Below are 24,069 nucleotides of genomic sequence, written 5' to 3'. Positions count from 1 at the left end.
TTCTCGGGAAAGGGGTTAATGCTCACGGAATAGCAGACCCCGGGTTAGAGCCTTGTTATCTCTTGTAAGACCGATAGGGAAATCTGTGAATATACCGCTGCAGAACCTGACTTGCAGGAACTCGAGGCGAGCTGAAGAGACCCCCGTACTACCATATTAGCCCGCAGCTCCTGCACCAACAGCATATTCCAAGCATGAGATCTCCTAAGAGCCATACCACTCAACACAACTCCTAGCATGGAGCCAAGAGCTGGAGACCGGCTCCTTCACTGCCACGTAAGGTTCTTACCGTGTCGTCGGTCCCGAGGGTTTGTCGCGGTCACCAATCGCCTGCGACCTTCCTGGTCCCTTAGTCCCCGCTAATCCACCATGCACGTCTTCCTAGTTCTTGACTACGGAACGCTGGAAAATACCCCCGTTCCTGATGGGCCTCAACGTAACCCTTCGGCATCCGCAACGCACGATCGTAGCCCCATGCGCGTCGGCGTGCTGTGCGCGAGCCTCCTTGCCGGTAGCCAGATTCACTTAGCAATGCCGAAGAGGGAGACGGCCCAGAGCAGCGCTAGTTGGTATTTAAACAGGACTTCATCCGGAAAGACGAGGGAAGACGGGTCATAACATCGTTCGAAGCGACATCAGCGACCTCCAAGGGCCCGTGAGCGAACCAGTGACTGATCAGGCACACCCAGTCTCCTACCAGACCCCCTACAGACCTAACGCTTTCGGCCAAATACGTAGCTCTCGCCGCAGATCCTAGAATGACGCAGGAAGTAAAGCTAAGCAGTGCCGTTTCGCTCCTCGAGGGCCTAGCTGCGCATCCGTCCGGCATACCAGCAGCCATCGACGCGGACGACCAGCTTCGGAAGAGACTACTCGCGGTCGTTCAGAAGTTAGTCCCTGAGCTAGAGACGCCCGCGGAGGCTTCCCAACGAATCCTGTATAATGTAAGCAGCTTCACTCCTGCTCGAAGGCTTCGTCCCTAGAGCAACGTAGATACTTTGAAAAGTATCAGTCTTGTCGCCTCCCTGTCAGGCCCCCATCTCCAATCCAACCCGGCTAACATTTTCTCCCCTCGCCGCAGGCCCTCGAGCTGCCCGCGGCCCGCATCGCCGTTGACCTTGACGTGTTCGGGCAGCTGGCACGGAGCGCGGACACGCCGCTGACAACGGAGGAGCTCACGCGCGGCTCCGGCAAGGCCCCCGACGCGAAGCTGCTAGCGCGCGTGCTGCGGTACCTGGCGTCGTTCGGCTTCGTGCGCGAGGTCGGCGCGGGCCGCTGGGCCGCGAGCCACCTCGGTGATAACCTGTGCGGGACGGGCCAGAGCGCCGGCGTGTGCCACATGTGAGTGAGAAAAGAATGTTAGACACGGGACGGACAGGGAGGAGAGACAGAGGTTGTTCGTCCTCCACGTCGTCCAAGCGCGCCGTTGTGGCGGGACGGGACGGGACGGGCGGGATGCTCCGCCTTAGCTTCCCCTCTGTTTTGCTTTGTTTTACCTACCTAGCAGCGCCACCGCCCTACCTATGTACCGCGGTACCTACTGATCCCCACACCAGCACGGCGGGGCGTATTGCCAACCCCACATTCTCCCCTCCCCCCTTTTACCCAATCCTTGCCTTCTTGCTCGAGGCGCGGCCGCTAACGAGCGCACGCCAGGGTCGACAACTGCTTCGCGGCGTTCGTGGCGCTGCCGGCGTTCCTGCGGCGGCACGCGTACCGGGCGCCGGCGGCGGCGGACGCCAGCACGGACACGGCGTTCGCGCTGGGCAACGGGCTGGCGCCGGACGCGGGCAGCTTCTTCGCGTGGCTGCGCGCGCGCCCCGAGCACGCGCGCAGCTTCAACGTGTTCATGGGCGCCCACCGCACCGGCGTGCGCTCCTGGCTCGACGACGGCGGCGGCCGCGTCGTCGCCGCCATCGCGCGCGCCCTCGCCGCCGTTGCTGCCGCCGACCCCGCCCCCGTCGCCTTCGTGGACATCGGCGGCGGCGTCGGCCACCAGTGCAAGGTCCGCTGCCCTCCTCTCTCTCTCTCCTGTCTTTCAGAGGCGGAACAGGCTGACCACGGTGGTGGACAACTAGGCTCTCAGGAAGCGCGCCCCCCACCTGCAAGGCCGCATCGTGCTCGAGGACCTCGAGGAGGTGGTGGCGAGCGCCGAGCTCGAGGACGGGATCGAGGCCCTGGGGATCGACTTCCTCAAGGAGCAGCCGATCAAGGGCAAGTTCTTTTCTCTCTCTTTTCCGTTCTTCCCCGCGTCTCCGTGGCGATCTTTGCTAACTCGGGACATCTCCCCCCGCGTGCAGGCGCCGCATCGTACTACTTCCGGAGCGTTCTCCGCAGTGAGTCTTCCCCGAGCTGCTCGCGCTCGCTCGCCCTCTACCCCTTCTCTCCGCCGCATGCCCCCCACGCACGCACACAGACTAACCGACCCAACCTTCCCCCGCCGAGCAGACTGGCCGGACGCGGACGCGCGCGCGATCCTGGGCCACGTGCGGGACGCGATGGGCGCGTCGTCGCTGCTGCTGGTCGACGAGCTGGTGCTGCCGGACCGCGGCGCGCACCGCTGGGAGGCCCAGCTCGACCTCGCCATGCTGGCCATGCTCAACGCCGAGGCGCGCACCGAGGCCGCCTGGCGCCGCCTCCTCGCCGACGCCGGCCTCGCCGTCGTCGACCTCGTCTTCTACGAGGAGGACGCCCGCGAGGCCGTCATCGTCGCCCGCAAGGCCGCCTGAGCGCCGCGCGCTGCCGCCGTAAGGAGGAGGGCGCAGCTTTGATCGGGCCCCGAGGTGAGGGGGGGGCAGGAAATGCGCGTGAAAAGGGGGCGAATATACGCGTGCGCTGGTATGTGGTAGCAAGTACAAATTGCTGGATGTAGGTGGCGTAGCAGACGTATATATGATGGACGTACCTATGACGCGGGAAGCTCAACTTCCGCTGTCTTCCCCCTACCACTGGGCCCTATCTACAGACCTTACGTACTTAGTGTCTTTCCCCCAATGCTCAACTCCCCCATTATCTTCGTCACAATTGCCATTGTCACCCCATACAAATGATGTAAATATTTGTGTGGTACCATGCTGAACAATACGCGAGTGGGAACAATAGCGCAGTCGGGGGCTTCGATCAATGTAATAGTCATTCTGATGGTACTGGTGAAATCTCTAAGTGGTCCGTATTTAGTTCTTCTCTCATTGCATTCATAAAATTACCCCGCAATATAGTTGATCGACCAACGATTCACACCAGTTTCACTTCCTGTTACAATTGCCACTACACAACCGTGAGGCAATCCCCAAATGCTACTTTTAAGAGTGTTTTTTTTTCTGGATCTAGTGCCGTTAGTAACCCTTGTCGGCTTTCTCGCTCATGCTACTTGTCAATAGCTAGGTATGGTCATAAGCCAATACCAACCACATTTGCGTAGAGATCAGACTTTACCATTAAATTCGAGAGCTTATGCGCAGCACACCGAAGGTTCCTGCGTGGCACTGGTTGGACTGCGTCTGTGAGAAGTTAGCGCTTTATTCTCGCCCGGGAATTCAGCTTTCGCCTTCCCTGCACTGACCCGACATCAAGGTGCTCCCAATGGAAGATGAACGAGCCGAGGTAGGCGCCGATGAAGATGCAGATGATGATGTAGCCGTTATAATACATGGCAAGACTGTCGGTGGATGTCAGCTGCGATCAGACTAAGGCGAGGATTCAATGCCAAACCCACAGCATGACAAAGTAGGCAACGGCAAACTGGACCATGTGTAGCAGAGCACGGATGGCCTGCTCGAAAACGGTAGGTCGGTACCCGGGCGATCGAGCTTGCGCAGGCACCGGGCCGGAGGGGATGGCCTGGCTGTCGTCGCTGCCCTTGGCAGATGTCGCAACAGACGTAACAGTAGCAGCCGAGAGGGCAGCGGCAGCAGCATGCTTGCGGATGAGATAGCGGTCGTACTCCTTGACAGATCGGCGGAGGAGCTCGAGGGACATGGTCAGCAGGATGACGCCGATGCAGGAGCCGGCAAATTTGGCAGTGGTGTCGTTGTGCCAGGTATTGGCAATGAAACAAGTATCGATGGTATACCAGTTCCAGAGCATCTATTCTCGCCCAGGATCCCGCCTAGTTAGCCTCTCGTCACCGCCTGCCGCGAACGGGCAGATATTAGATACTTGGTAGTCAAGAACATACGGAGATTTTGCAGCTGCTGCTCATGCCGCCCATGGACATAGCAGCCGAAGCTGACGGCATGGACATGTCCGACGTGGCGGACGGGGACATGCCCGTGGTCGAAGATCCCATATCGTGATTACTGTGATCCATCTTGGGTTGCTGGGAGGTAGGGAGGAGCGGCAGCGGGGTGGGAGGAGGAAAGGGTCGGCTGAGTTCTTCTCCGGTCGTGGTGCCAGCCGAGTATTGTCGTCGTTATTGTTCTGTCCGTCTGGAAAGCGCGTTGGGGAGGTGACGTAAAAGTGAACGGCCTGGCGAGGAAGGGGAGCAAGCTACCGACACGCGCGAGGGAGACGGGCAGTGTTGAATATACCTATAGGTATATATAGGTATATATATAGGTATATCCGATAGAATCGACTGGCGGACCGACGGGCTGGTGCAGCAACCACAGTTACCCGCAGAAATGTAAGCAAGTCATCGGCATGTCCTGCTATCGTACCACGCTTGACCCATCGCCGGCGTAGGTAAGCAGATACCTACCTAGCAAGGGCCGGTGTCTGCTGTGGCTCTGGCGCGGAGAGGTGCGGCCCAGAGGCGCGAGTCACATGGTGGGAGCTTAGCGTGAGCAAGTTTGAGGCAGTTGAGGCGACAATTGTGGCCTCAGCTGAACCTTGCCTCGACCCGACACCAAAGCTGCAAACTTTGCGCCGGCCAGGCTCGCGTCACTTACACGAGAGTCTACCGGGTCACGTTGACCTTTTGTATCTCCCTCTCTCTCTCTCTCTCTCTCTCTCTCTCCCTCTCTCCTTCATTTTCTCTCTGTCTCTTTCTCTTCTTTTCCAGGTACGTTACCTACCTATTTCGCACCTAGGTACCTGCCTTGTACCTAGGAGGTAGGTACCTACGTGCTTGGTAGGTAATGCTAGGTAGGAGGTAGTAGGTACCTGTTAAATCGCCTAGCGCCCGTAAGGACTGCCTAGTGAGGCTATCCCGTAGATCAGCAGGCTACCTCTTAACGAAGGATAGGTTCGATTCCTAATAGCGCTACTTGGTAGTCTTCGCTATTTAGCTCATCTCCCGTGTGCACGACCTCCCGCGGGGTTACTGGGGTCGCACCTGCCTGGGTAACCAACCAACCTTTGACGGCAGTCTCCAAGGTTACACACACGTAAATACCTACGTGTAGTTCACCCGATGGAGGCGGGGCCTTCCTTCTCTGAGCGGTATAGAGGCAGTTACTCTCCCGCGAGGCGAGGAAGCCAGTTCCCATCTTACCATACGTTGTGGGTACCTGCTAGCTGCTTCGTCCAATCGAACGGCGACGGGCCTATCCTATTTTCACCCGGCCTAGGTACCTTGGTAGGTACCTATATGATAGGCACTTACCTGTAGTTTTATGGATCCCCGGATTATCGTGAATCCGATCCGTAAACGCACACACCTAGGTAGGTACATAAATAAGCTCTTCAGTTCACGGTAGCTTCTAGTTATCCCTTTTAATCGATCAACGGTTCATCCGGTGCAGCATCCTAAGATTCTCATACTACCTACCTGTTATTAACTGGTATCGTAGGATCACAGGAAGCGGACCAGCCGAGTAGCACAGGTGCCCCTAGCTATATGTTCTTGTAGGTACGAGATAACAATATCGGACTTTTCTACTTACCTACCTGCATAGTTGACCCCTATTCAGCATCTGATCCCAACTCGAGCGCATACTACTACCTACTGCGTGACGACTTGCTCTCCGTAGATTCTCCGTCGCGAAGATACCTACGTGCATTCCTCCGAACCTCCGCACGGCCTAGCATCACTTCCCATCCGTCCTCTCCCCTGCCTACTCTTGCTATCTTCACCCGAAACCGAGAGCCGCCGTCACTAGCAGTAGATCTATCTTTGCCCAGCGAGAAACCATTCCCTCGTCGTTTTAGCGGAATATAGTTGCAGGATAGCTAGACCAAGATCGGCACGCCGGTTTCGTGCTCGAGCGATTCCTGCTCACCCCCATTCCGCCCTTCGTCGTTACCAATTAAGACCCGGAACCGCATCGACTCAAATCATCATCGTCCCCGCCCATTAGCAAGCCCTCTCGGCTTGACCCCTATAAAATGCCTCCCTAGCCGAATACGTATACCTGCTGAAGCGACCTCGCCGCAGCTCTTGCGTCTCGCTGTCCTATTTACTAGTAGAATCCTACTGCTCTCTCCTAACACCTGCTTCTCGCCCGAATATCATTATGTCTATGGCCATGGCCGTGTCTATGAGTGATAGCTCCGACGCGATCAACGTCACTGATCTTCCTCTGTCCAACCCCCCGCTGCGGCAGCGACGCCTGTGCCATATTCAAAGTCGCCCACGAAGCCTCCCAGGTCGCTATTTCGTATGCCCATCAGTGCGAGTATGGCCATTATCTACACCACCTGGTACTACCTAGCAGCCATTGGCGTTGCCGCGCTCGTCTACCCCTCTCGTCGGTATCACAACCGCAAAGCGCACGAGGCAAGTCCGACGGCTGCAAAGTCGCCGTTCGCGCGTAAGGTGCCGGTGCTGATCTGCGTGGCCGGTTACCGACACCTAAAGGGGTGCGCTGCTGACTGATTCGGCTTTCCTTCTCTGGGAACGTCAGCTTTTCTTACCGTGACATCTCTGTTTCTGGGCACCGCTCGCGCCGTCTTATTCATTATCCAACTGCTGAGAGATGACGATCCTGCCGCTCTGCGCAGACAGTATTATAAGCCCGACGGCATGGAGGTGGGCTAACGTCCCCCCCGTTGTTGGGCCCGAGTCGGATTGGGTTGTTTTCATAGCTGACATCATAGTTCTTAGTATACCGGAACGTCGCCGCTAGGTGTTCTTGTAGGCTACGTCGTGCTGCCCATTCCGTGAATTCGCCATAGGTTTTAGAATTTCTTCTATCGGGTTCGCATCCCCATGTACGTCTTGTACATCGGCCTCTTGTTTTGGCATTCGAACGATACGAGGGACTCGTGGGCCTATCTATACGCGACGCTTTCCACCTGGCTCGCCACTTGCGTATCATGCCTCTTTTACAAGTGGCAGACCTTCGGTATCTTCCGCGACTGGTTCCAAGGTTTCCCTTCGAGACTGCGAGCGCTCCCCGCCGGCATCACGAAGATGGCTATCCTTGCGTCGCCAGATTTCCAACGTATGCCTGGGCGCACTGCCGGCTGGGACTCCCTCACTTGTTCTCTCCCCGAGAACCACCCGTTCACGATTGTAAGCTTGCCCAAGAACCACCTGCCGGAATCACGTGGGATTCAGAGGCAAATGAGATGATATTCTATATTCGAGCACGCCGTAGGCTGACTCTTGACCTGCTCAAGTCTATGTCCGATCATGACGTGGTGGGGGATCACGGCCGATCAGTCTCTGTCCTTGTTGATGAGCCTCACGATAGACTGACGGATCGAGGACGTGCCCGCGTCCCAGACTCTCGTGGCGGGTGGCAACGGCGTCTCGGCTTGCTTGCCGTGGATGCAGCACGCCGCGAGGCGCATCGAAGCAGGTCCCGTGACGACGTCGATCGTCCGTCTCATCTGGGTGGTCAGATTGCCGACCAGCTGCGATGGATGATCGATGAACTATCTGATCAAGGTAGACTTCTACGTGACACATTCTTCGGGGTCATCCGCCGCTGAGAGTACGGATTCGGAGAAGAGCTCAGGCGACAGGGTCCCGAAAGCAGATCGAGCGACGCTGGTACAGCCGTGGTAGAGCCGGCGCTGGGACGGGTGAGCACGCAGCGTTCGTTTTTGCCGGACCTTCTACCCCGCCATCGTGACCGGGCGCCGAGTCTTCTTCCTAGGTATGTCAGAGTCCAACAAGGCATGGTTATAATGCTGTGCCTAGTATAGGGTGGTGGTACCTAGGGTGTTGATGGTGAGCCTTTATAGGTTGTGGTCCGGAAAGCCTCCGAATGGACTTGGCAAACGCGGCGTCGATCGCGCAGAAGAGAGTTCTGGCTGGCGAGGTCGAGATCATCACGCTGCAGACGGAATCGTTTGGATGGTGATTCGAAATGTCCACGGGATCGGGCGGAGGCTTGGGGGAGCGATCACCAGCTGGGATGGCATAAGTACATAGTCGGATCGGCGTCATGTCTGTCCTGTTCCATCAAAGGTCCCGAGCCGAAGAACGGAGCCTTGATTTTCGCGACGTGCCTCCATAGCGGTCTAATATAGCGATGTGGTGGTGATTCCCGACAGATCTCGTTCCCCACGTATGGTGATGAGTGACGAAGGGGTGGACGACGGGGCTGATGGTTGGCGATGACCTGCATCTGCCCACATGTGCAGATCATTGGGCTCGAGCGAGCGAATATCGCGGCCAGATATAGGCAGGGCGTCGAAGAAGTGTCTGTCTTCGATCCTGGCGCATCCTCCCACGTTTTGGTTGCGCCGAGCCCGCTGTCAGCGACGCCTTTCTGACTACGTTATTACCCGGCCGTGGTATGGGCTTCCCGACCGAGACCTCCTGGCACGGGCCCCTGCTAATCAGGGGGGCGCCAGGCGGTTTCGTCAGCGCTGCTAATCCCGTCGAGAGGCGAGGCTACCCGCCCGTCGGCCTCAGGGACTGTGCTTCCGCTATTACTACACGCTGAAGTACCCAGGACTTGGCGGTGCTGCGTCGCCGCGTCCGTCGCAGCCGTACGCAGCTCGTGCTGAGACACCGCTGCCAATTGCGACAGCGAGCTCCCCAAAATTGCGTAGTGCTTATGCTCGCAAGCAGATTCGAACCTGATCGTCCCTTGCTGCCGCGCTCGCTACACCCGGTACTCGGTGCCAACTCCGCCCGCCCTCCCAGTCGCACATCAGGTACATTACCCACCCCGACCAACCCCAACCCAGCCCTCCGTCCCCATTAGCTCCGTCGTCGGGGACCTGCGAGAGAGATTTTCCCATCCTTTCAGCACATTTATCTCCCTTGTTCCCCCGGGGCCTCGTCGTTACTTGTTGACGAAACATTGGTTGCGCGAGCTGGTGTTTTTTTTTCCATTCGTTGTCAGTATCGTGACAATCGTTGCGTCTAGCTCCGTTAAGCTCTCTCTCCCGCCTAGCCTAGGATTCGCAGCGCTGGTCAACGGGCGCCGTTACCTTCATTCAACTAACCCGGTTGGAGCGGCTAATTATTGGCGCGCGCGCACACGAACACACACAACTCCGGGGAACGCACATCCCGATCCCGGCATCCAGGCTTCCTGCCTACTTGCATTCTTCTCTCCCATCCATCCATTCGCGCACGCCTTCTGCCCTCCGCAACCTTCTGCTCTCCACGTACAGGCCAAACTAGCAGAAGCGACCGCGACAATGGCCGGGATCGAGTCCTTCACCATTCGGACGCCGTGCTCGTCGGCCAACATCGGCCCGGGGTTCGACGTCATCGGGTTGGCCCTGTCCATCTACCTCGAGCTGCGAGTGACCATCGACCGCACCAAAAAGACCTCGGACCAACCGCTCAACTGCCGCATCACGTACGAGGGCCAGGGCGAAGGGTCCGATGACGTGCCCCTCGACCCGGCCGCCAACCTCATCACCCGCGTCGCCCTCTACGTGCTCCGGTGCCACGATCAGCGTGCCTTTCCCGTCGAGACCCATGTCCACATCGCCAACCCGATCCCCCTCGGCCGCGGCCTGGGTTCGTCCGGCGCTGCGGTTGTCGCTGGTGTTATGCTCGGAAAGCAGGTGGGCGGCTTGGACCACCTGAGCGAGGATCGACTGTTCGACTTTTGTCTGATGATCGGTATGTCCCGCATGTCGGCCCACTTAAAAGCGCGGGCACGGTATCTTACCCGAGAACGAGGGCTAACTTCGTTGACCTTCTAGAACGCCACCCCGATAACGTAGGTGCGGCCCTCTTCGGCGGCTTTGTCGGCACGTACCTGAAGCCGTTGACACCTGAGGATGTGGCGCGCGTCGAGATCCCGCTCAGCGAGGTGCTACCAGCGCCGGCGGGCGGCCTCGACACGGGCGAGCGCCCTCCGGAGCCGCCCCACGGCATCGGTCATCATATTAAGTTCCCTTGGGCCAAGGAGATCAAGGCCGTGGCCATTGTGCCCAATTTCCAAGTGCCTACGGCCAAGGCCCGCGAGGTGCTGCCGAAGGAGTATCCCAGACAGGACGTTGTGAGTATTCTCTCTTCTCCTCCTCCCGTCGTATCCTGCGGGCCCGAGCTTGCTAATCGCTCCTTCTATTTAGACATTCAATCTCCAGCGAATAGCGCTGCTACCCGTGGCGCTCGGACAGTCGCCGCCAGATCCAGACCTCATCTATCTGGCGATGCAGGACAAATTGCACCAACAATACCGGCAGACGCTGGTGCCGGGGCTTGGGGAGATTGTGGAGTCGATGTCGCCAAGCTCGCAGGAAGGTCTACTCGGGGTTTGTCTGTCAGGGGCGGGTCCGACCATACTAGCTCTGGCGACGAGCCACTTCGAGGATATCGCCGAGCGCATCATCGACCGCTTTCGACGCGAGGGTATCGAGTGCCAATGGCTCATCCTCGAGCCCGCCGAGGGTACTAAAGTCATCCGGAACTAGGACCGGAGCGGGAGAGTATTATAGTACGATATACAACGCGACTACCGAAAGGGAAAGGGAGAAGGGAAAATGAACACATATCCGAAAATAATTGTATGAAATGAGCAAGTAAGGGAATGGGGAAAAACGACGGACGACGGGCCGGCTAGCAGGTGCGGAAATTACTACGGGATTGGGAATCAGGATCGGAGCACGGACAGAAGCAGGAGAAAACAAGAAGCCTGGAAGCGAGGTAGAGAAAAGCGGATAGAGATACCTACGTAGGCCTATACATAGCAATACCTAACCTGTTTCCCGCACACACGGTGCCCCAGACGTGCGGTGAGGTATGTATAAATTCGGTCGCACGCGAACCGTCCCAGGAGACGCGGTGCATGGACAGGGCCGACAGGTCTCGGGGCGCGGGTTTTTGTCTTTCGGCGGTGAAGAAGACGAAGGGGGACGGGATGGGCAGATGTCCCCCCTTTTCACCTAGCTCGACACGGGCAGATATTAGCCGGCAGGGCAGCCCGGTTGGCCGGTGCGGGAAGGGGTGCACGCGGGCGGCCGGTATGTTACGTGCCCGGGAACGAGGTGCGTCTGCGTGACTGCGTGACTGCGTGACGGGGTCTGGCGGATAACTCGAGGACGACGAGCCAGCGTTGGCAGGGGAAAGAAAAAAGAGGTAGGCTAAGACAGGAGCAAGATTGGAGGCGGCCGATTTGGGAGATGATCTGTCCGCCGCGCCGCGGACGAAAAGCTCCCTTCGCCCCCCCTTCTCCTCCGCCGCCATGCGCGCAGGCGCTGGCAACAACAAGGCCAGACGGGTCTCTTCCCCTATAACTTGCAAGATTAGGGGGGGAGGAAGGACGTAGGTACGTGTATGTATGAGTAGGGAGGGGAGCGCCACCTAATGTAGCAGGCATCCCTAGGGGGCTAGGATGCGTACCTGGGATGAGGCTTGTAGAGGTCGCTGATGGTACCGGCGAGGTACTTGCCTAATATGTATAGGATGGACATTTCACATGGCTCGACGGGGGTATACTATTCGCGAGGTATACCTCCGCGGCGATTACGTGAGGATGTTATATTGCACATGTGCAACTTTCCCTTCTCCTTGGCTCTGGCTGGGCCTCGGACTGGTGACGTCAAGGTGCCCAGCCCTAATTGGTGAATGGCGGGCAGCCTCGAGATGTCTCGCGATGTGAAACCGGTACGTGAGGAGAGGTGCTGGCAACCTGTCTGCGATGCAGCGCCTTTGCGTCCTCGGCGCGGACGCTGAATGGGTCGCTAAAGGGAGGTTATCTCTCGCGAGGTTGGCATGTGTGTGTGGCTTAATTAGCCGCCACTCTGCCGACATTCGTTAACGAATTCTTGGTAAGCGGGTACTGGGAATGGACCTGGTCATCGACAGACCCCAAGCCGATTCCATCGCCCACCCCGACGAGCTCGCCTAAAAATAACCTATTTTTCGATGGGCACTGCCACTCCCACCCATGGTAACTCTGCCGCCCAAGCTGCGCTGCAGAACGGTTCGTAGAAGACCAAGATTGCAAAAGTTCGAGCCTAATGCCGAGCCCAGCCCAGCCTCGCCTCGCCTCGCCTCGCCTGACCAGGCCGGTCAAGAAGTGCCCTGCCGATCTCGATAAGCAAATTAGAGTCGCGCGTGGGTTCGAGGACGGCCCGCTTCCGGGAGCTCGGATGGGATCTCTCAGAGGTACTATCGCTATCGCTGCCATCGGTGGTTTGCGCAGATTACTGGTACAGTGTAATAATGTAACATGCCTAACGTACCATGTCCCCGCTCCCCTCTTCCCCCGACTTACCTACCTATGTCTGGACTCATCCTCGTCTGTTGCGAGTCCGTATTTCCGTTTTTTTTTTCCCGCTTTCTTCTTCCTTCTCTGCCCCATCCGCTCCGCTCCCCATCGCTTACTACTCATATGGTAACACCTAGGTATCCCCGCCCAGGAAGCACTCGCGCTATCGACGGAGTCGGCTCGGCCAGTCGAGGTCACCGACGGACAGGTAAGCGGAGGATATGTTCATTTGTTACCTAGTGCAGTGTGTGGCACCAGAGAACCAGGGCGAATGGGGAAATTATAACTCATGGATGCATGTTTTCGCACGATAATACTATTACCATCGTAGCTGGCCGGTGGGGGAGAGGGGGGCGCATCTGATGTCGGCCTGGTCCCGGGGTGTGGGGGCTTTCGAGGAAGGGCAACGTGGATAGCAAGTCTAGCCCATCACACACACTGGTGGAGCTGTTGATCGACATCATGGGGTCCTCACCCTGGTAGCCGCTTTGCAAGCCCGTCGACGGGCACGAAGTCTTCAGTCTGGAATTTGACAACTCCAACCATCCGCTAGCGAGCCCATAGGTACAGCCTGCACCAATCGAGAGCAGTCAAGGCTAGGCCGAGCAGCCACTTACAAGGTACGGCATCTCGCTAAGGCGGGCAGGATTGGCTGTGGAGGGAAAGAGAACGCCACCCACCAGAGTGATGATATTTCTGCCATCGCCGCCCGCGTGCTATGGAGATGTACATCGGTGCGTCCCCCGGTCGACCTGCTGTCATTGCTGGCGTGGTAGCATGCCCATCCCGAAAACCAGCTCGAGGCGTGTCTGCCGTACTTCGTATTCGGATACTGTCAAGGTAGATAGGTCCTTGAAGTAGGTAGGTAGGGTACCTAGGGGATGCCGGTTGTCGAGGCCTGCTTCGCGTGTGTGTCTGGGCTGCATTGACGTGGAGAGGACATGCAGGTGCATTGTGCCGCCGCTCATTCGGGGGTCATGTTCTCCTTTCTCATGTGCTAGTCTTGCTCCCCTTGGCGCCTCGGCCTCGGGCGGTAGCAGCCATGACGATATCGAGGAGGGCTATACAAGGTAGATAAGAGGGACCGGCGTTCCTGCATTGGCGTCTCATGAGATTCCGCACTGGGGTCTTCTAACCTCTCCTTCGCAACCGTTCGTACGAGCCTTTTCCGGGCTCTGAGTGTCAGAGTGCCTAGTCTCCCCTAGGAAGCGCTCACGATCGGTATGGCGCGTTCGGTTCTGATCAGGGCTCTGGCCTGGGCAAGTGCTTTTACCGTGTATGCTGCCGCCCAGGATACCTGCACGACCGTGAAGACCAACACGGCGGTCACCATCCTGAATCGATTGACAGTAGATTTCAGCAACGAGCAGCGCAACTACTGGTCCACCTACTGCGGAGACCTCAGGCCGACCTGTATTCTCCAACCAGAGACGACGGAAGAAGTTGCTTCCATCGTTTCCATCCTCCGTGGTAATAACGAGACCTTCGCCGTTAAGTCCGGCGGCCACAACCCGAACAACTACTTCGCTAGTGTCGATGGCGGGCCGTTGATCTCGACCAAGAGGCTCAACGAGATTATCTTCGACCCTGCTACGGAGACCGTGAGGGTTGGACCCGGGAATCGGTGGGACGAGGTCGGCGAGAAGCTCGATGAGACTGGTTACACTGTCGTCGGCGGACGGATTGGCAACGTCGGCGTTGGAGGTTATCTGCTCGGAAGTAAGGATGCGTAGAGAACTCCGTTGGGGGTCAAAAGTTAACTGTGTATAGATGGGTTGAGCTTCATGAGCACCGAGTACGGCTGGGCTTCCAACTCGATCCTCGAGTACACTGTGGTGCTGGCAAACTCATCGATTGTCAGAGTGACTGAGAAAGACCATCCCGATCTCTGGATGGCCCTCAAGGGAGGTGGGAACAACTATGGGATCGTCACCTCTTTCTTGTTGAAGGCCTATCGTCAAGGAGACATCTGGGGCGGCAACCTCGTATTCGATGCGACACCTGAAAAAACGGCAGCCCTGCTGGAGGCTATTCGAGACTTCTCCGAAAACTACCCCGACGACAAGGCGGCCATTATCGCGACGGCCGAGCGGACCCTGGCCACGCTGGTTGACATCTGGGTTTTCTTCCTGTACTACAACGGCCCTACGCCGCCCCCAGGGGTGTTCGACAAATTCCTCGCCGCCGGACCCACGCTCAATACCTGCAAGACCCAGAGATACTCGGCGCTCCTCAGCGGAAATAACTGGGCTGTTCTGAAGGGTAGCGTCTACACTATCGGAACGGAGACGATGCCCGTACCTGAGAAGGAACACGGACTAGAAGTCATGCAATCTCTCTACGATCACTGGGTGAACGTGAGCAACACGGCTAAGTGGGTTCCGGGGGTCGTTGCCAGCATCGCCCTCCAGCCGGTGCCCAAATCGCTCGCAAAGATCGCCCGATCCAAGGGTGGCGATATGCTGGATCTAGACAACGACGTCAACCTCATCATTGTCGAGCTCGACTACAGCTTCCTCTTTAAGTCAGACTTCCCCAAGATCGACCAGACGATGCGCGACACGTATGAAGGCATCGGCGCGATGGTCTCAGGCTACCAGCAGAGTGGCTTGCTCCAGCGAGAGGCGTATCTGCCTATCTTCTATAACGACGGCTTCTACCCGCAGGATTACTACGGGAGGCTGAAACCCGAGAAGCTGGAGCTCGCCCGGAGGGTCCAGGCTGATGTCGATCCCGATGGGTTCTGGAAGCATAGGACTGGCGGGTTCAAGATCCCCGCATAGGCCGCCCGGGGAATGAGATCGGGCTCGAGAGAGTCGTTAGGTCCCTTCCGTCGCCTGGGCCGAACCAGTATATAGATACCGCGCCCACTTGTGGCAGTTCCGTAGTCAATTGATACCGTGATATCCATGACCGGACATAGCCCGTGGGATAAATAAATGCGGCGGACTGGCCGGCTTCATGTGGAGGATGAAAGACGTTGAAGAGTAGAGGACGTTGAGAAGGAGGCTGATAGATAACGTCGTATTCTGTGTAGCTTGTTCGACGTGTAGGTTTCCCAAGGGAGAGGAGATCTACATGGATCCGATGAATGATATTATATTACCGAGTCCTTAGCCCACGATCGAGCGCGGACCCGTGAATAGGAGGTACCTATGTACATAGATCCTCATTTCTCGGATTACCTAAGGTGCCTTATCTGTGTACACCCGCCCAGGTACCTTGGGTACCTCCCAGATGTGAGGCTAGCCTCATTACGGATTAGTGCGGGGTTGATCCCGGGACTTCCAAAAAAAGGCAGGACCCACCCGGCGCGAAGAACGCAGTCGTTACCTACTACGTACCTACACCTACACGTAACGTTCTTCACCCCTTTAGCGAAGCGCCTACGAGTTGGACAACTCATCCCTAAAACGATTCACCAAACCACGATACACCTGCGATGCATCCGCGAAACCAACCAACCTAGACGCCAACGAAGATGCAATAATATCACCAAGTCGAGTCCCTAGCCAGTCACGCGACGTCTCGACGAAACAGCCGTCCAACAACAATTCCCGTCGCAGAGCCTGGTATACGCGCCCGCCGGTATTCCTTGTGTTGCTACGGCTCCTTTTTTCCTCCTCTGCTGCCGCCAACATCACCACCTAGCCGTACGGGACGGGAAGTGGGGGCAGGCAGTATTTATGGAATTCCTCAAGTCGGCGGTGGCATCCGCCATCGCTCAGGGCCCGCCTTTCCCCTATACCTTTGGCGACAAGGTCGACGTCGACGCATCCATATGGACTCTCTACAACGGGACACGGCGGGCCGACGGATCCAACTGCAGCATCTTCTCCTTCGACGTCGCCGCCAACAAGGCGCGCCTCCCTCTCGCCAAGAATGCGCTCAAGAAATTACGCACGATGCGACACCCTGGCGTCATCAAAGTGCTGGACACCGTCGAGACCGATAGCTATATATACATCGCGACCGAAAGGCTGGTGCCCCTGAGGTGGCATGTTAAGAGGAAGAGTCTGAGTCCCGAGACCATCAAATGGGGCTTATACAGCGTCGCGCGCACCGTCAAGTTCATCAACGACGAGGGCACCTCCATCCACGGCAGCCTGCGCGTCGCGTCCATATACACCTCCGAGAGCGGCGAGTGGAAACTGGGCGGATTCGAGATACTGAGCAACGTGAAGGATGACGAGGCCATCATATACACGTACGGGAGTCTGGTGCCAGAATCCGCAAGATACACGCCGCCGGAACTCGCACGGTCGGGCTGGGACGCGATCAAGCGCGGCCCGCACTCTGCCGTTGATGCGTATAATTTCGGAACCACAATATTTGAAGTATTTAATGGTGACTTTACGGGCGCCGACCAAGCGGGGCAGACAAAGGGCATCCCACCTACTATGCACGCGGCTTACAAGAGACTCGTCAACCCGAACCCCAAAGCGAGGATCACTGTGGGGGTCTTCCTCGAGCAGGGGCTGCGATCCGGCGCGTTTTTCGATTCGCCCCTGATCAAGTTAACCGAGGGAATTGACAACCTAGGTGTCAAGTCGGAAACCGAGAGAGAGGAATTCCTAGATGACTTGAGCCAACTCACGGACGACTTCCCGGAGGACTTCTTCAAGATCAAAGTGCTTCCCGAGTTGCTTAAATCGGTCGAGTTCGGCGGTGGTGGGCCAAAGGCGTTTAGCGTTGTTATGAAAATCTCTACCAAGTTGACAAGCGAAGACTTCGATGCTCGAGTGCAGCCCGTCGTCGTCAGGCTATTTGGAAACCCCGACAGGGCGATTCGGGTCTGTCTCTTGGATAACCTCCCGCTGATGATTGACAGATTACCTCAGAAGGTGGTGAATGACAAAATATTTCCTCAAATAGTCTCTGGCTTCTCGGACGTTGCCCCCGTCGTCAGGGAGCAGACGTTGAAGTCAATTCTCGTAATCATCGGCAAATTATCCGATCGTACTATCAACGGCGAGCTGCTGCGGCATTTGGCCAAGACGGCAAACGACGAGCAACCTGGCATCAGAACCAATACCACTATATGCTTGGGAAAAATTGCGAAGAACCTCGGGTCCTCGTCGAGATCTAAGGTATTGATAGCCGCGTTTACGCGATCACTACGAGATCCCTTTGTGCACGCTCGGAACGCCGCACTTCTGGCGCTAGCGGCTACTTGCGAGTATTTTTCGGACGACGAATGCGCATCTCGAATCCTACCCACGATCTGCCCGTCCTTGATAGATAAAGAGAAATTAGTTCGCGACCAGGCGAGTAAAGCATTAGACGTATATCTACAGAGGATCCGCAAGGTAGCAGCCGGGATGCCTGAGACAGCCCAACCGCTACCGCATGCTACCGAAGCCGCTGGTCCACGCATGAGCACGCCGGCGCCTAGCGATGCGGCATCATGGGCTGGCTGGGCCATCTCATCCTTTACCAACAAGCTCTCGGCCGCGTCCGGCCAGATGCAAAGCTCTGCCGATGGCACACCCGCGCCATCAGCGGGACAGAGACCTACATCACCGCCGTCCCGAGGGCTCGATCCCAATAGGCGAGTGGTCTCGTCAACCTCATCAGCCTCGGCGCTCCACCGCCAGGCGGTCAAGTCTCCGTCTCCCGCACCACTCTCGCGCAACTTGTCGAAATCCCCGGCTGACGCGTACTTCCAAGACGCCGAGCCGGCGGACGACGACGGCGACGCGTGGGGAGATATGGGAGATATGAACGAGGACGGAAGCGGCAACGACAACGGGGCCGATAGCTTCTTCGACGCGCCCAGCGAGCCGTCACGGAAGAAGGAGAAGCCGCCCGCGTCATCCTCCTCGCTGCCCTTCGACGACGACGGGTCGGAGCCCGACTTCGCGGGGTGGCTGACAGCCCAGGCGCACAGGAAGGGCCCCGCCGGCGGAAAGGCGCTGCCCAAGGGGCTAGGGAAGCCGCCCGCGAAGGCGACGAACGGGAAAGGCGGCGGCGGCGGCGGCTCGGCCGGCCGCAAACCGCTCACGGCGCGGCCCGCGGCGAAGCCGGTCGTGGCGAAGAAGGTCGACACGAAGCCCAAGGAGACGGACGACGACGACGGGTGGGGCGACGGGTGGTGAGGCCGGATGTCGTCGCGGCATCTCGGGGAGTAGCTAAGGAAACACGGCACCGTCTACGCGAATAGGGGGTACGAGTCGGGTCTCGGTCTTGGGACTAATTCTTTTTGTATACTACTGAGTCTAGAGAGGCCGATAGGCATAGAGAGGGGGGGATGGGGAGTAGACGGAAAACAGAAGTATTCCCGTATTCGACAACGCCTGGATGGGCTCGAATGAAAGGCGCCGGCAGGGTATTGTAGATACCTTATCCACCCGCGGTGGGGTGTCGTCTTTTTTCTTTTTGCTACGTGCATGCATATACCTATATACATGCGAGCACATACAGCCTGCAGGTATGCTTGTGGGTTGGGTTAGTGAAGCAGAACCGGAGTAATGTTGTTTCTTCCTGCTTGTCTCTCCCCGCTTGGACACGTTATATATGGTGTTGGGGTTGGCGGCGCCTACTGCCTACCTACTATACACAGAGAGGCCATATCACATATCACATGTCAGATTACAGGGTGGGGGTTTTAGACGGAAGGGGGCTGGCGATCTGTATGGGTCCGGTGTTGGGACTGGGATCAGATCAGGTCACACGTCTGCGGGAGAAAAAGGGAGTTGGTTGGCATGTAGATAACCCAAAAGTGCCCGTCTCTGAATGGCATCGTTTTTTGTCATAGATAGGATGGCAATTCAGCGGAACTGGGCAACTTGTGGAGGCCGAGCACCCAGCCGAGGTGTCAGAAGCAACAAGGCCGCATCATTTTGGACATCTTGCTCGCTTGCTTACTACTCTGCCGCCTATTTGACATCGTCGCAATCGTAACCCACCCATACAGTGCTCGGGAGGATGGATCGGCCAAAGGTGGGGGAAAAAAATTGCAAAGAAGAAATCCCGCGTGAAAACTCCCCGAACGCCGGAACCTACTGTGCTATGCTATATAGAAATGATGGTCAGTGTTTCGGGCGCACGATCTAGACCGCCAGATGGATGAGAGCAGGATTCCCGAGTCCGACGTTGATCTGCTTGCTTGCCCTCGACAGCTAGAAAAAGAGGAGTTGGCTAGGATGGGACGCTTGCCGCCCTAAACGAGGGCCTAACCCGGTATCCGCTCCGTCCCCGACCTGCCCGGCCAGACAGGCCTATCCCATCACCGCATTTCGGAGTAGTCGTTGAGCGCGACGCAGACGGCGCCGCGGTGGTGGCCATTGTACTGGCGGATGACCTGCTGGCTGTGCAGCTCCCACAGGCGGGCGTAGTGATCCGAGCACGCCGTCACCAGGTATGCAGAGTCGGCACTAAAGGCGCAGTCCCACACCCAGCGCTGGTGGCCCGTCAGCGTTGCTTCGAGAGGGAACGGCTTTGCCTCCCCAGGTCCCGGGCCCAGCCCCGGACTCAGCGCCGCCGTCCCGGTTCCTATCGGACCTAGACCCAGGCCTAGCCCTGCGCCAACGGCCAAGCTGCTGCCGGTGAGCTGCTCGTGCTGCTGCGGGCTGCTGGTGCCGTTGCCGTTAATAGTGGCCGCTGCAGATCCCAGCGGCGTAGAGCCGGTGATGGCAGAGGGGCTCAGTTCGGACCTGTCGGTGGTGGTGGTGGCCGTCTCGTCCGGCGAGCTCGCATTGCTCGAGACAGTGACCTCCCAGATCTTGGCAGTGTGGTCGGCGGAGCAGGTGGCGAGCTTCTTGACGTCGGGCGAGAGCAGAATCCGCGTGATATACTCCTTGTGCGCAGAGAAGTGGGTTACGGGGACGAGGTTGGTGCGGTCGTAGTTTTGGTTCTGGATCAGCTGCCAGACGAAGACGTTGCCCTGTGACGAGACGGGAGCCTTAGTTAGCGTCGGATAAATCGGCTAGGAGAAATCGCACACGCGGATACGAACAGCGTTATTTGCGGCGCACAGGAGGGAGCCGTCGCTGGCGACGGTGACGCTAGTGACGGAGACGTCCTCCTCGGGGATGAGCTGGTGGGAGCAGTTGTTCTCGGCGAGGTCCCAGACGCGGACACTGCCACCACGGTCGCAGCTAATGATCTCGCCCTGGTTGGGGTGGATGACGACGTCGTTGGCGGCGGAGCCGTGGGAGTAGCTGCGCTGGATGGTACCGCTGCGCGTCTCCCATATCTTGACCGTGCCATCCTCGGAGCTAGTCACCATCCACTTACCCTCACAGTGAAAGGCGACGCCGGTGACATTCCCGGTGTGGCCCTCGAAAGTGAGTAGCGGATTCGGGTTTGTCGATTTGATGTCGTACAGCTTGACGGTGTGGTGGCCCGCCGCTGCTAGGAATCGCTTGTCGGGAGAGATGCATAGTCGGTTTACCTGAGAGTCCGGATGTTGGATGGTTCGGGAGCAGATTCCCGACAGCGCCTCCCAGAATCTGGAATTACGTTCTCAGCCATTGGCCCTTATATTTCGTGTTTATACGACGCCGCCTCTCGAGCTCCCCAAGGATATGAGCCCTTCTCGTACCTGATGGTGTGGTCATAGCCGGCTTTGTGTAATCAGTATAGGTTAGCTCGGGAGCACATTAAGCAATTGGGGCCAGGGTCGCGCAGGAGCTGACTGACCGGTGCAGAGAATGACGGACATGGTAGCTTCATGGATGGCCCGTCAAGATGACAGGCCAAGCCGATAGATGGCGGTGGGGAATACGGCGTGGCGGGACAATTTGATGTCGCATTGGGCGTCGAGTTTGGTGGTGATATTGATGTTGTTGTTGTGACGGAAGAAAGCTGCACTATGGAACACCACCCGTCTGGTCGATAAGCGGATAGGCCGATAAAGAGAGCCGATAAGGCGTAGGGCAGGTTTCCGGGTTATTTCATATTTTACCTGAGCCCCGTAGCCGGTATGTGGAAATGCACATAACGCGTATGCGCATTAGTTAGGACGAGTTGACGGCACCGCCTTGGGCCCAATTTCTTCCTTCTCTCCTTATCCCGCGTTTCACATGAGAACGCCGTTGGGTTACAATCGCCATCATCTCACGCAACTGAGCATACCCATCTCAAAGGCCCCTGCTTCCGTATCTGATTAATCCGAATGCCATTCGACCGGGTGATATACGCGATGATAGCACGGACGTGTGTTAGCGGACGGCTCCTTATCAACAGGTCAATTCCCGCCGGCCGCAGTCATTCACGATGCCAAATGAGCGCGCCAATTCCCTACCCGATCTTGCGGCTGGTACACATACAGCAAAGTCATACCGGACCAGGTACAGGACAAGCTGAGGCTCGCGTACTGTTACTCTAGCCGACGCAGTCCGGCTTAGCAATGGCTCTGCTAAGCGAGCACGATACGGCTATCCGGTGAAACTAGGTAAAGAAACAACAATCTCTAATTGATATGGGTAGGGTGTATCCGAGGCAGGCGTACTTTAAGCTCGTATCACTGTCCGTTGGGGGGGTTGGAAAAAAGGGGCTATGGTAGGGCTAGGTGGATGTTTATCTGTCATACCCTTCGCCGGCGCTTCTCCGGTCCGCGCTGGCTCACCACGCAGAGCATTCATCCTACGTTGTCGTCGGATGAACCTAGGGCTTGGCAATGCCCGTTACCGGCCCTAGCCTTGCGATAAACGAAGACGTCCGATATATCCATTACAAGCCTGAGGGCCAATCAGACCTGGCGTCAGCCGGAAGTGAGAATAAGCGTGTCGTGCAAGGGACACAGCCGAGCCAGATACTGAATACTCCAGCGGAAGGGGACCACCAGCGGGTGAGTACAGAGAGTAACATGGCCTACCATGGGGAACATGAGCGGAAATCCCAGTGCCGCGACTTTACGGCGCTTCGAGGATGAAGCGAGCCGGGCAGTCTACTGGTACCCATACGAGCTGCAGAGCTGAACCAAGGTCACTTTTCCTGAACCCGAAGGTTACTCAACCGGCAACAGACACGCGATCGACGGCAGCATGCGTCTATCCAGGTGCTCCTGAGGCTGCCAGGGATTCATTATAATGTGTGACTGGGTTGATCTCCTCCCACCACAGACCCCGGTTTTGCGATGACGCTTACGCCGTTCTCGATACCATCAACCTCGTCACTATTCTGGTGGCTTTGACGGATCCGACGCGTAATTCTCGTGTCCAACTGGCCGGTTCGCGTCTATGTGACGGAACGAAGAGTGTATATTCGTGAGCGCGGGCCGTGATTTCGTTCCACCCCCCCTCCCCCCTTGCAAATTCGATATCCCACAATTCCTTTGGACCTAGGAATCCTTTCACAACCTCGCGATCACGCGAACGTCATATCAGATGCCGCCCTTGCGGGCTCGCGAGAAACTCCACATGCAACATGATTCCCGGGACTTGGGGGGTACAAACTGTGTGTTAGTCAGCTACGTGGCTTCTGCGGGTTTGCCGGGGGGCATGTCACCATAAGATACGGCTCGGATAGCTACAGGATGCATATACAGCTACCTCAGACCCGGGATCCTCCTTATCCATTATCCGAAAATGGGCTGCGCAGTGGGGTGGGTGGGTGCCGAATCTAAATCTAGGGCTGCACTGGGCATTCAAGAAGTTGGAGGCTGGCCGTCTTCCGACGAGTTGACCATAATTAAAAATATCCGGGGGGCAGACGGGATAAGGGGGTGGCGGGAGCGGGAATGTTCCTCGGGGCGCCGACAAGCACCGGATTACGAGCGTGGCTCCGTAACGAAGCAAAAAGTCGGGACGTGTTACGGTCTCGAGAATACCGTATCTCGATTCGTGCTATCCGCAGATCTCGTGTCAGGTACCAGGAAACCTCGAAACATAATCTCCGAGTATGACGAGCCTTAGCCGGTGCACGCCTTTACATCCCAGCTCCAAGACGCGATTGGAGTATGCCCCAACCCCAGGATGGCATACCGCAAACTTCCACTATCTCAACGCTTCGAAGGCTATCGGGAAGGGCCTCGACGCTATTCCCTTGCCCAATCACGCTCCCCACAGCATTCCTTTGTGGCCGGTTTCAAGATGCAGTGTAGTGGGACTAGACGGCCTTGTACGAAGCGGTGAGCCCTGAGAAACTTAGGATTCCCTTGATCTTGGGTCTGGCGAGTCCGTAATGTTATCTGACACACCGGGGTGGCACTCTTGATATCCATATAAATCATAAGCGACGGCCTCCCGCCGCTGAGAGACTGAATCCCAGGATGAATCCCAGCACACGGTAAAAGCAACCTAAACCGACGTACTTCTCTCGATCAAACCCCCTTATTAGCCATGGCCCAACAAATGCAAGGCTCGCACGGGTGCTATCAGAACCCCTATTCTTCGGAGGAAGATCGAGCTTTATTCGGTCTCGGACCAAACCGCGACATGCCTTCCTTGTGCCCGAACTGCAAAGGAAACCCGAGAGAGTATGTCTACTCCACGTCACTGCTGTCCTAGTAGGAAGACTCGCAATAAGAGGCGATGCTGACATAGACACTGACGTAGCCGTATACACTGTACCTGGTGTGGCGCGACCGGAATGTTGGGCGTTCCCGGCA

General features: G+C 57.4%; 8 protein-coding genes across 8 annotated transcripts; 6 read left to right on the top strand and 2 right to left on the bottom strand.

Moving 5' to 3' along the window:
- Window positions 1–369: 369 nt before the first annotated feature.
- GGS23DRAFT_598689 (S-adenosyl-L-methionine-dependent methyltransferase) lies at window positions 370–2,729 on the top strand (the record flags this gene model as incomplete). The annotated part of the gene is made up of 7 exons (XM_051518821.1): window positions 370–565; window positions 712–944; window positions 1,082–1,341; window positions 1,657–2,005; window positions 2,079–2,218; window positions 2,301–2,336; window positions 2,417–2,729. The coding sequence occupies 7 exons, from the start codon at window positions 370–372 to the stop codon at window positions 2,727–2,729; spliced, it is 1,527 nt and encodes a 508-aa protein (XP_051369871.1).
- Window positions 2,730–3,297: 568 nt separating this feature from the next.
- On the bottom strand, window positions 3,298–4,200 carry GGS23DRAFT_577319 (Ctr copper transporter). The gene is made up of 4 exons (XM_051516918.1): window positions 3,716–4,200; window positions 3,563–3,658; window positions 3,436–3,500; window positions 3,298–3,380 (listed from the first exon to the last, which is right to left on the bottom strand). The coding sequence occupies exons 1-3, from the start codon at window positions 4,084–4,086 to the stop codon at window positions 3,452–3,454; spliced, it is 516 nt and encodes a 171-aa protein (XP_051369870.1). The 5' UTR covers window positions 4,087–4,200; the 3' UTR covers window positions 3,298–3,380; window positions 3,436–3,451.
- A 2,195-nt stretch (window positions 4,201–6,395) lies between these two features.
- Window positions 6,396–6,757, top strand: GGS23DRAFT_598687 (uncharacterized protein; the record flags this gene model as incomplete). The annotated part of the gene is made up of 2 exons (XM_051518820.1): window positions 6,396–6,493; window positions 6,553–6,757. 2 exons carry the CDS (start codon window positions 6,396–6,398, stop codon window positions 6,755–6,757), a joined length of 303 nt encoding a protein of 100 aa, XP_051369869.1.
- Window positions 6,758–7,090: 333 nt separating this feature from the next.
- On the top strand, window positions 7,091–7,894 carry GGS23DRAFT_598686 (uncharacterized protein; the record flags this gene model as incomplete). The annotated part of the gene is made up of 4 exons (XM_051518819.1): window positions 7,091–7,396; window positions 7,504–7,524; window positions 7,592–7,705; window positions 7,775–7,894. 4 exons carry the CDS (start codon window positions 7,091–7,093, stop codon window positions 7,892–7,894), a joined length of 561 nt encoding a protein of 186 aa, XP_051369868.1.
- Window positions 7,895–9,486: 1,592 nt separating this feature from the next.
- GGS23DRAFT_598685 (homoserine kinase) lies at window positions 9,487–10,716 on the top strand (the record flags this gene model as incomplete). The annotated part of the gene is made up of 3 exons (XM_051518818.1): window positions 9,487–9,919; window positions 10,003–10,301; window positions 10,375–10,716. The coding sequence occupies 3 exons, from the start codon at window positions 9,487–9,489 to the stop codon at window positions 10,714–10,716; spliced, it is 1,074 nt and encodes a 357-aa protein (XP_051369867.1).
- Window positions 10,717–13,611: 2,895 nt separating this feature from the next.
- Window positions 13,612–15,484, top strand: GGS23DRAFT_155749 (FAD binding domain-containing protein). Its single transcript, XM_051511388.1, has 2 exons — window positions 13,612–14,234; window positions 14,286–15,484. The coding sequence occupies exons 1-2, from the start codon at window positions 13,739–13,741 to the stop codon at window positions 15,296–15,298; spliced, it is 1,509 nt and encodes a 502-aa protein (XP_051369866.1). The 5' UTR covers window positions 13,612–13,738; the 3' UTR covers window positions 15,299–15,484.
- Window positions 15,485–15,864: 380 nt separating this feature from the next.
- GGS23DRAFT_577271 (ARM repeat-containing protein) lies at window positions 15,865–19,168 on the top strand. Its single transcript, XM_051516917.1, has one exon. The coding sequence runs from the start codon at window positions 16,202–16,204 to the stop codon at window positions 18,611–18,613; it is 2,412 nt and encodes an 803-aa protein (XP_051369865.1). The 5' UTR covers window positions 15,865–16,201; the 3' UTR covers window positions 18,614–19,168.
- GGS23DRAFT_577269 (quinon protein alcohol dehydrogenase-like superfamily) lies at window positions 19,150–21,366 on the bottom strand. Its single transcript, XM_051516916.1, has 4 exons — window positions 21,159–21,366; window positions 21,061–21,082; window positions 20,473–20,968; window positions 19,150–20,400 (listed from the first exon to the last, which is right to left on the bottom strand). The coding sequence occupies exons 1-4, from the start codon at window positions 21,178–21,180 to the stop codon at window positions 19,744–19,746; spliced, it is 1,197 nt and encodes a 398-aa protein (XP_051369864.1). The 5' UTR covers window positions 21,181–21,366; the 3' UTR covers window positions 19,150–19,743.
- Window positions 21,367–24,069: the final 2,703 nt, after the last annotated feature.

Source organism: Durotheca rogersii (assembly GCF_024521655.1).
Source record: "Durotheca rogersii strain YMJ 92031201 chromosome Unknown GGS23scaffold_19, whole genome shotgun sequence".
NCBI lineage: Eukaryota > Fungi > Ascomycota > Sordariomycetes > Xylariales > Xylariaceae > Durotheca > Durotheca rogersii.
The sequence above is the reverse complement of the archived record's forward strand: the minus strand, read 5'-3'. Positions and strand labels throughout refer to the sequence as shown.

Coding starts and splice junctions, on each gene's coding strand:
- GGS23DRAFT_577319 (XM_051516918.1), bottom strand. CDS start 4,086: ATGCTCTGGAACTGGTATACCATCGATACTTGTTTCATTGCCAATACC. Junction 3,659..3,715: donor GTTGCCTACTTTGTCATGCT/GTGGGTTTGGCA, acceptor ATCCACCGACAG/TCTTGCCATGTATTATAACG. Junction 3,501..3,562: donor TGGGAGCACCTTGATGTCGG/GTCAGTGCAGGG, acceptor AACTTCTCACAG/ACGCAGTCCAACCAGTGCCA.
- GGS23DRAFT_155749 (XM_051511388.1), top strand. CDS start 13,739: ATGGCGCGTTCGGTTCTGATCAGGGCTCTGGCCTGGGCAAGTGCTTTT. Junction 14,235..14,285: donor TGGAGGTTATCTGCTCGGAA/GTAAGGATGCGT, acceptor AACTGTGTATAG/ATGGGTTGAGCTTCATGAGC.
- GGS23DRAFT_577271 (XM_051516917.1), top strand. CDS start 16,202: ATGGAATTCCTCAAGTCGGCGGTGGCATCCGCCATCGCTCAGGGCCCG.
- GGS23DRAFT_577269 (XM_051516916.1), bottom strand. CDS start 21,180: ATGTCCGTCATTCTCTGCACCG. Junction 21,083..21,158: donor GTCCGTCATTCTCTGCACCG/GTCAGTCAGCTC, acceptor GATTACACAAAG/CCGGCTATGACCACACCATC. Junction 20,401..20,472: donor TGTGCGCCGCAAATAACGCT/GTTCGTATCCGC, acceptor GTCTCGTCACAG/GGCAACGTCTTCGTCTGGCA.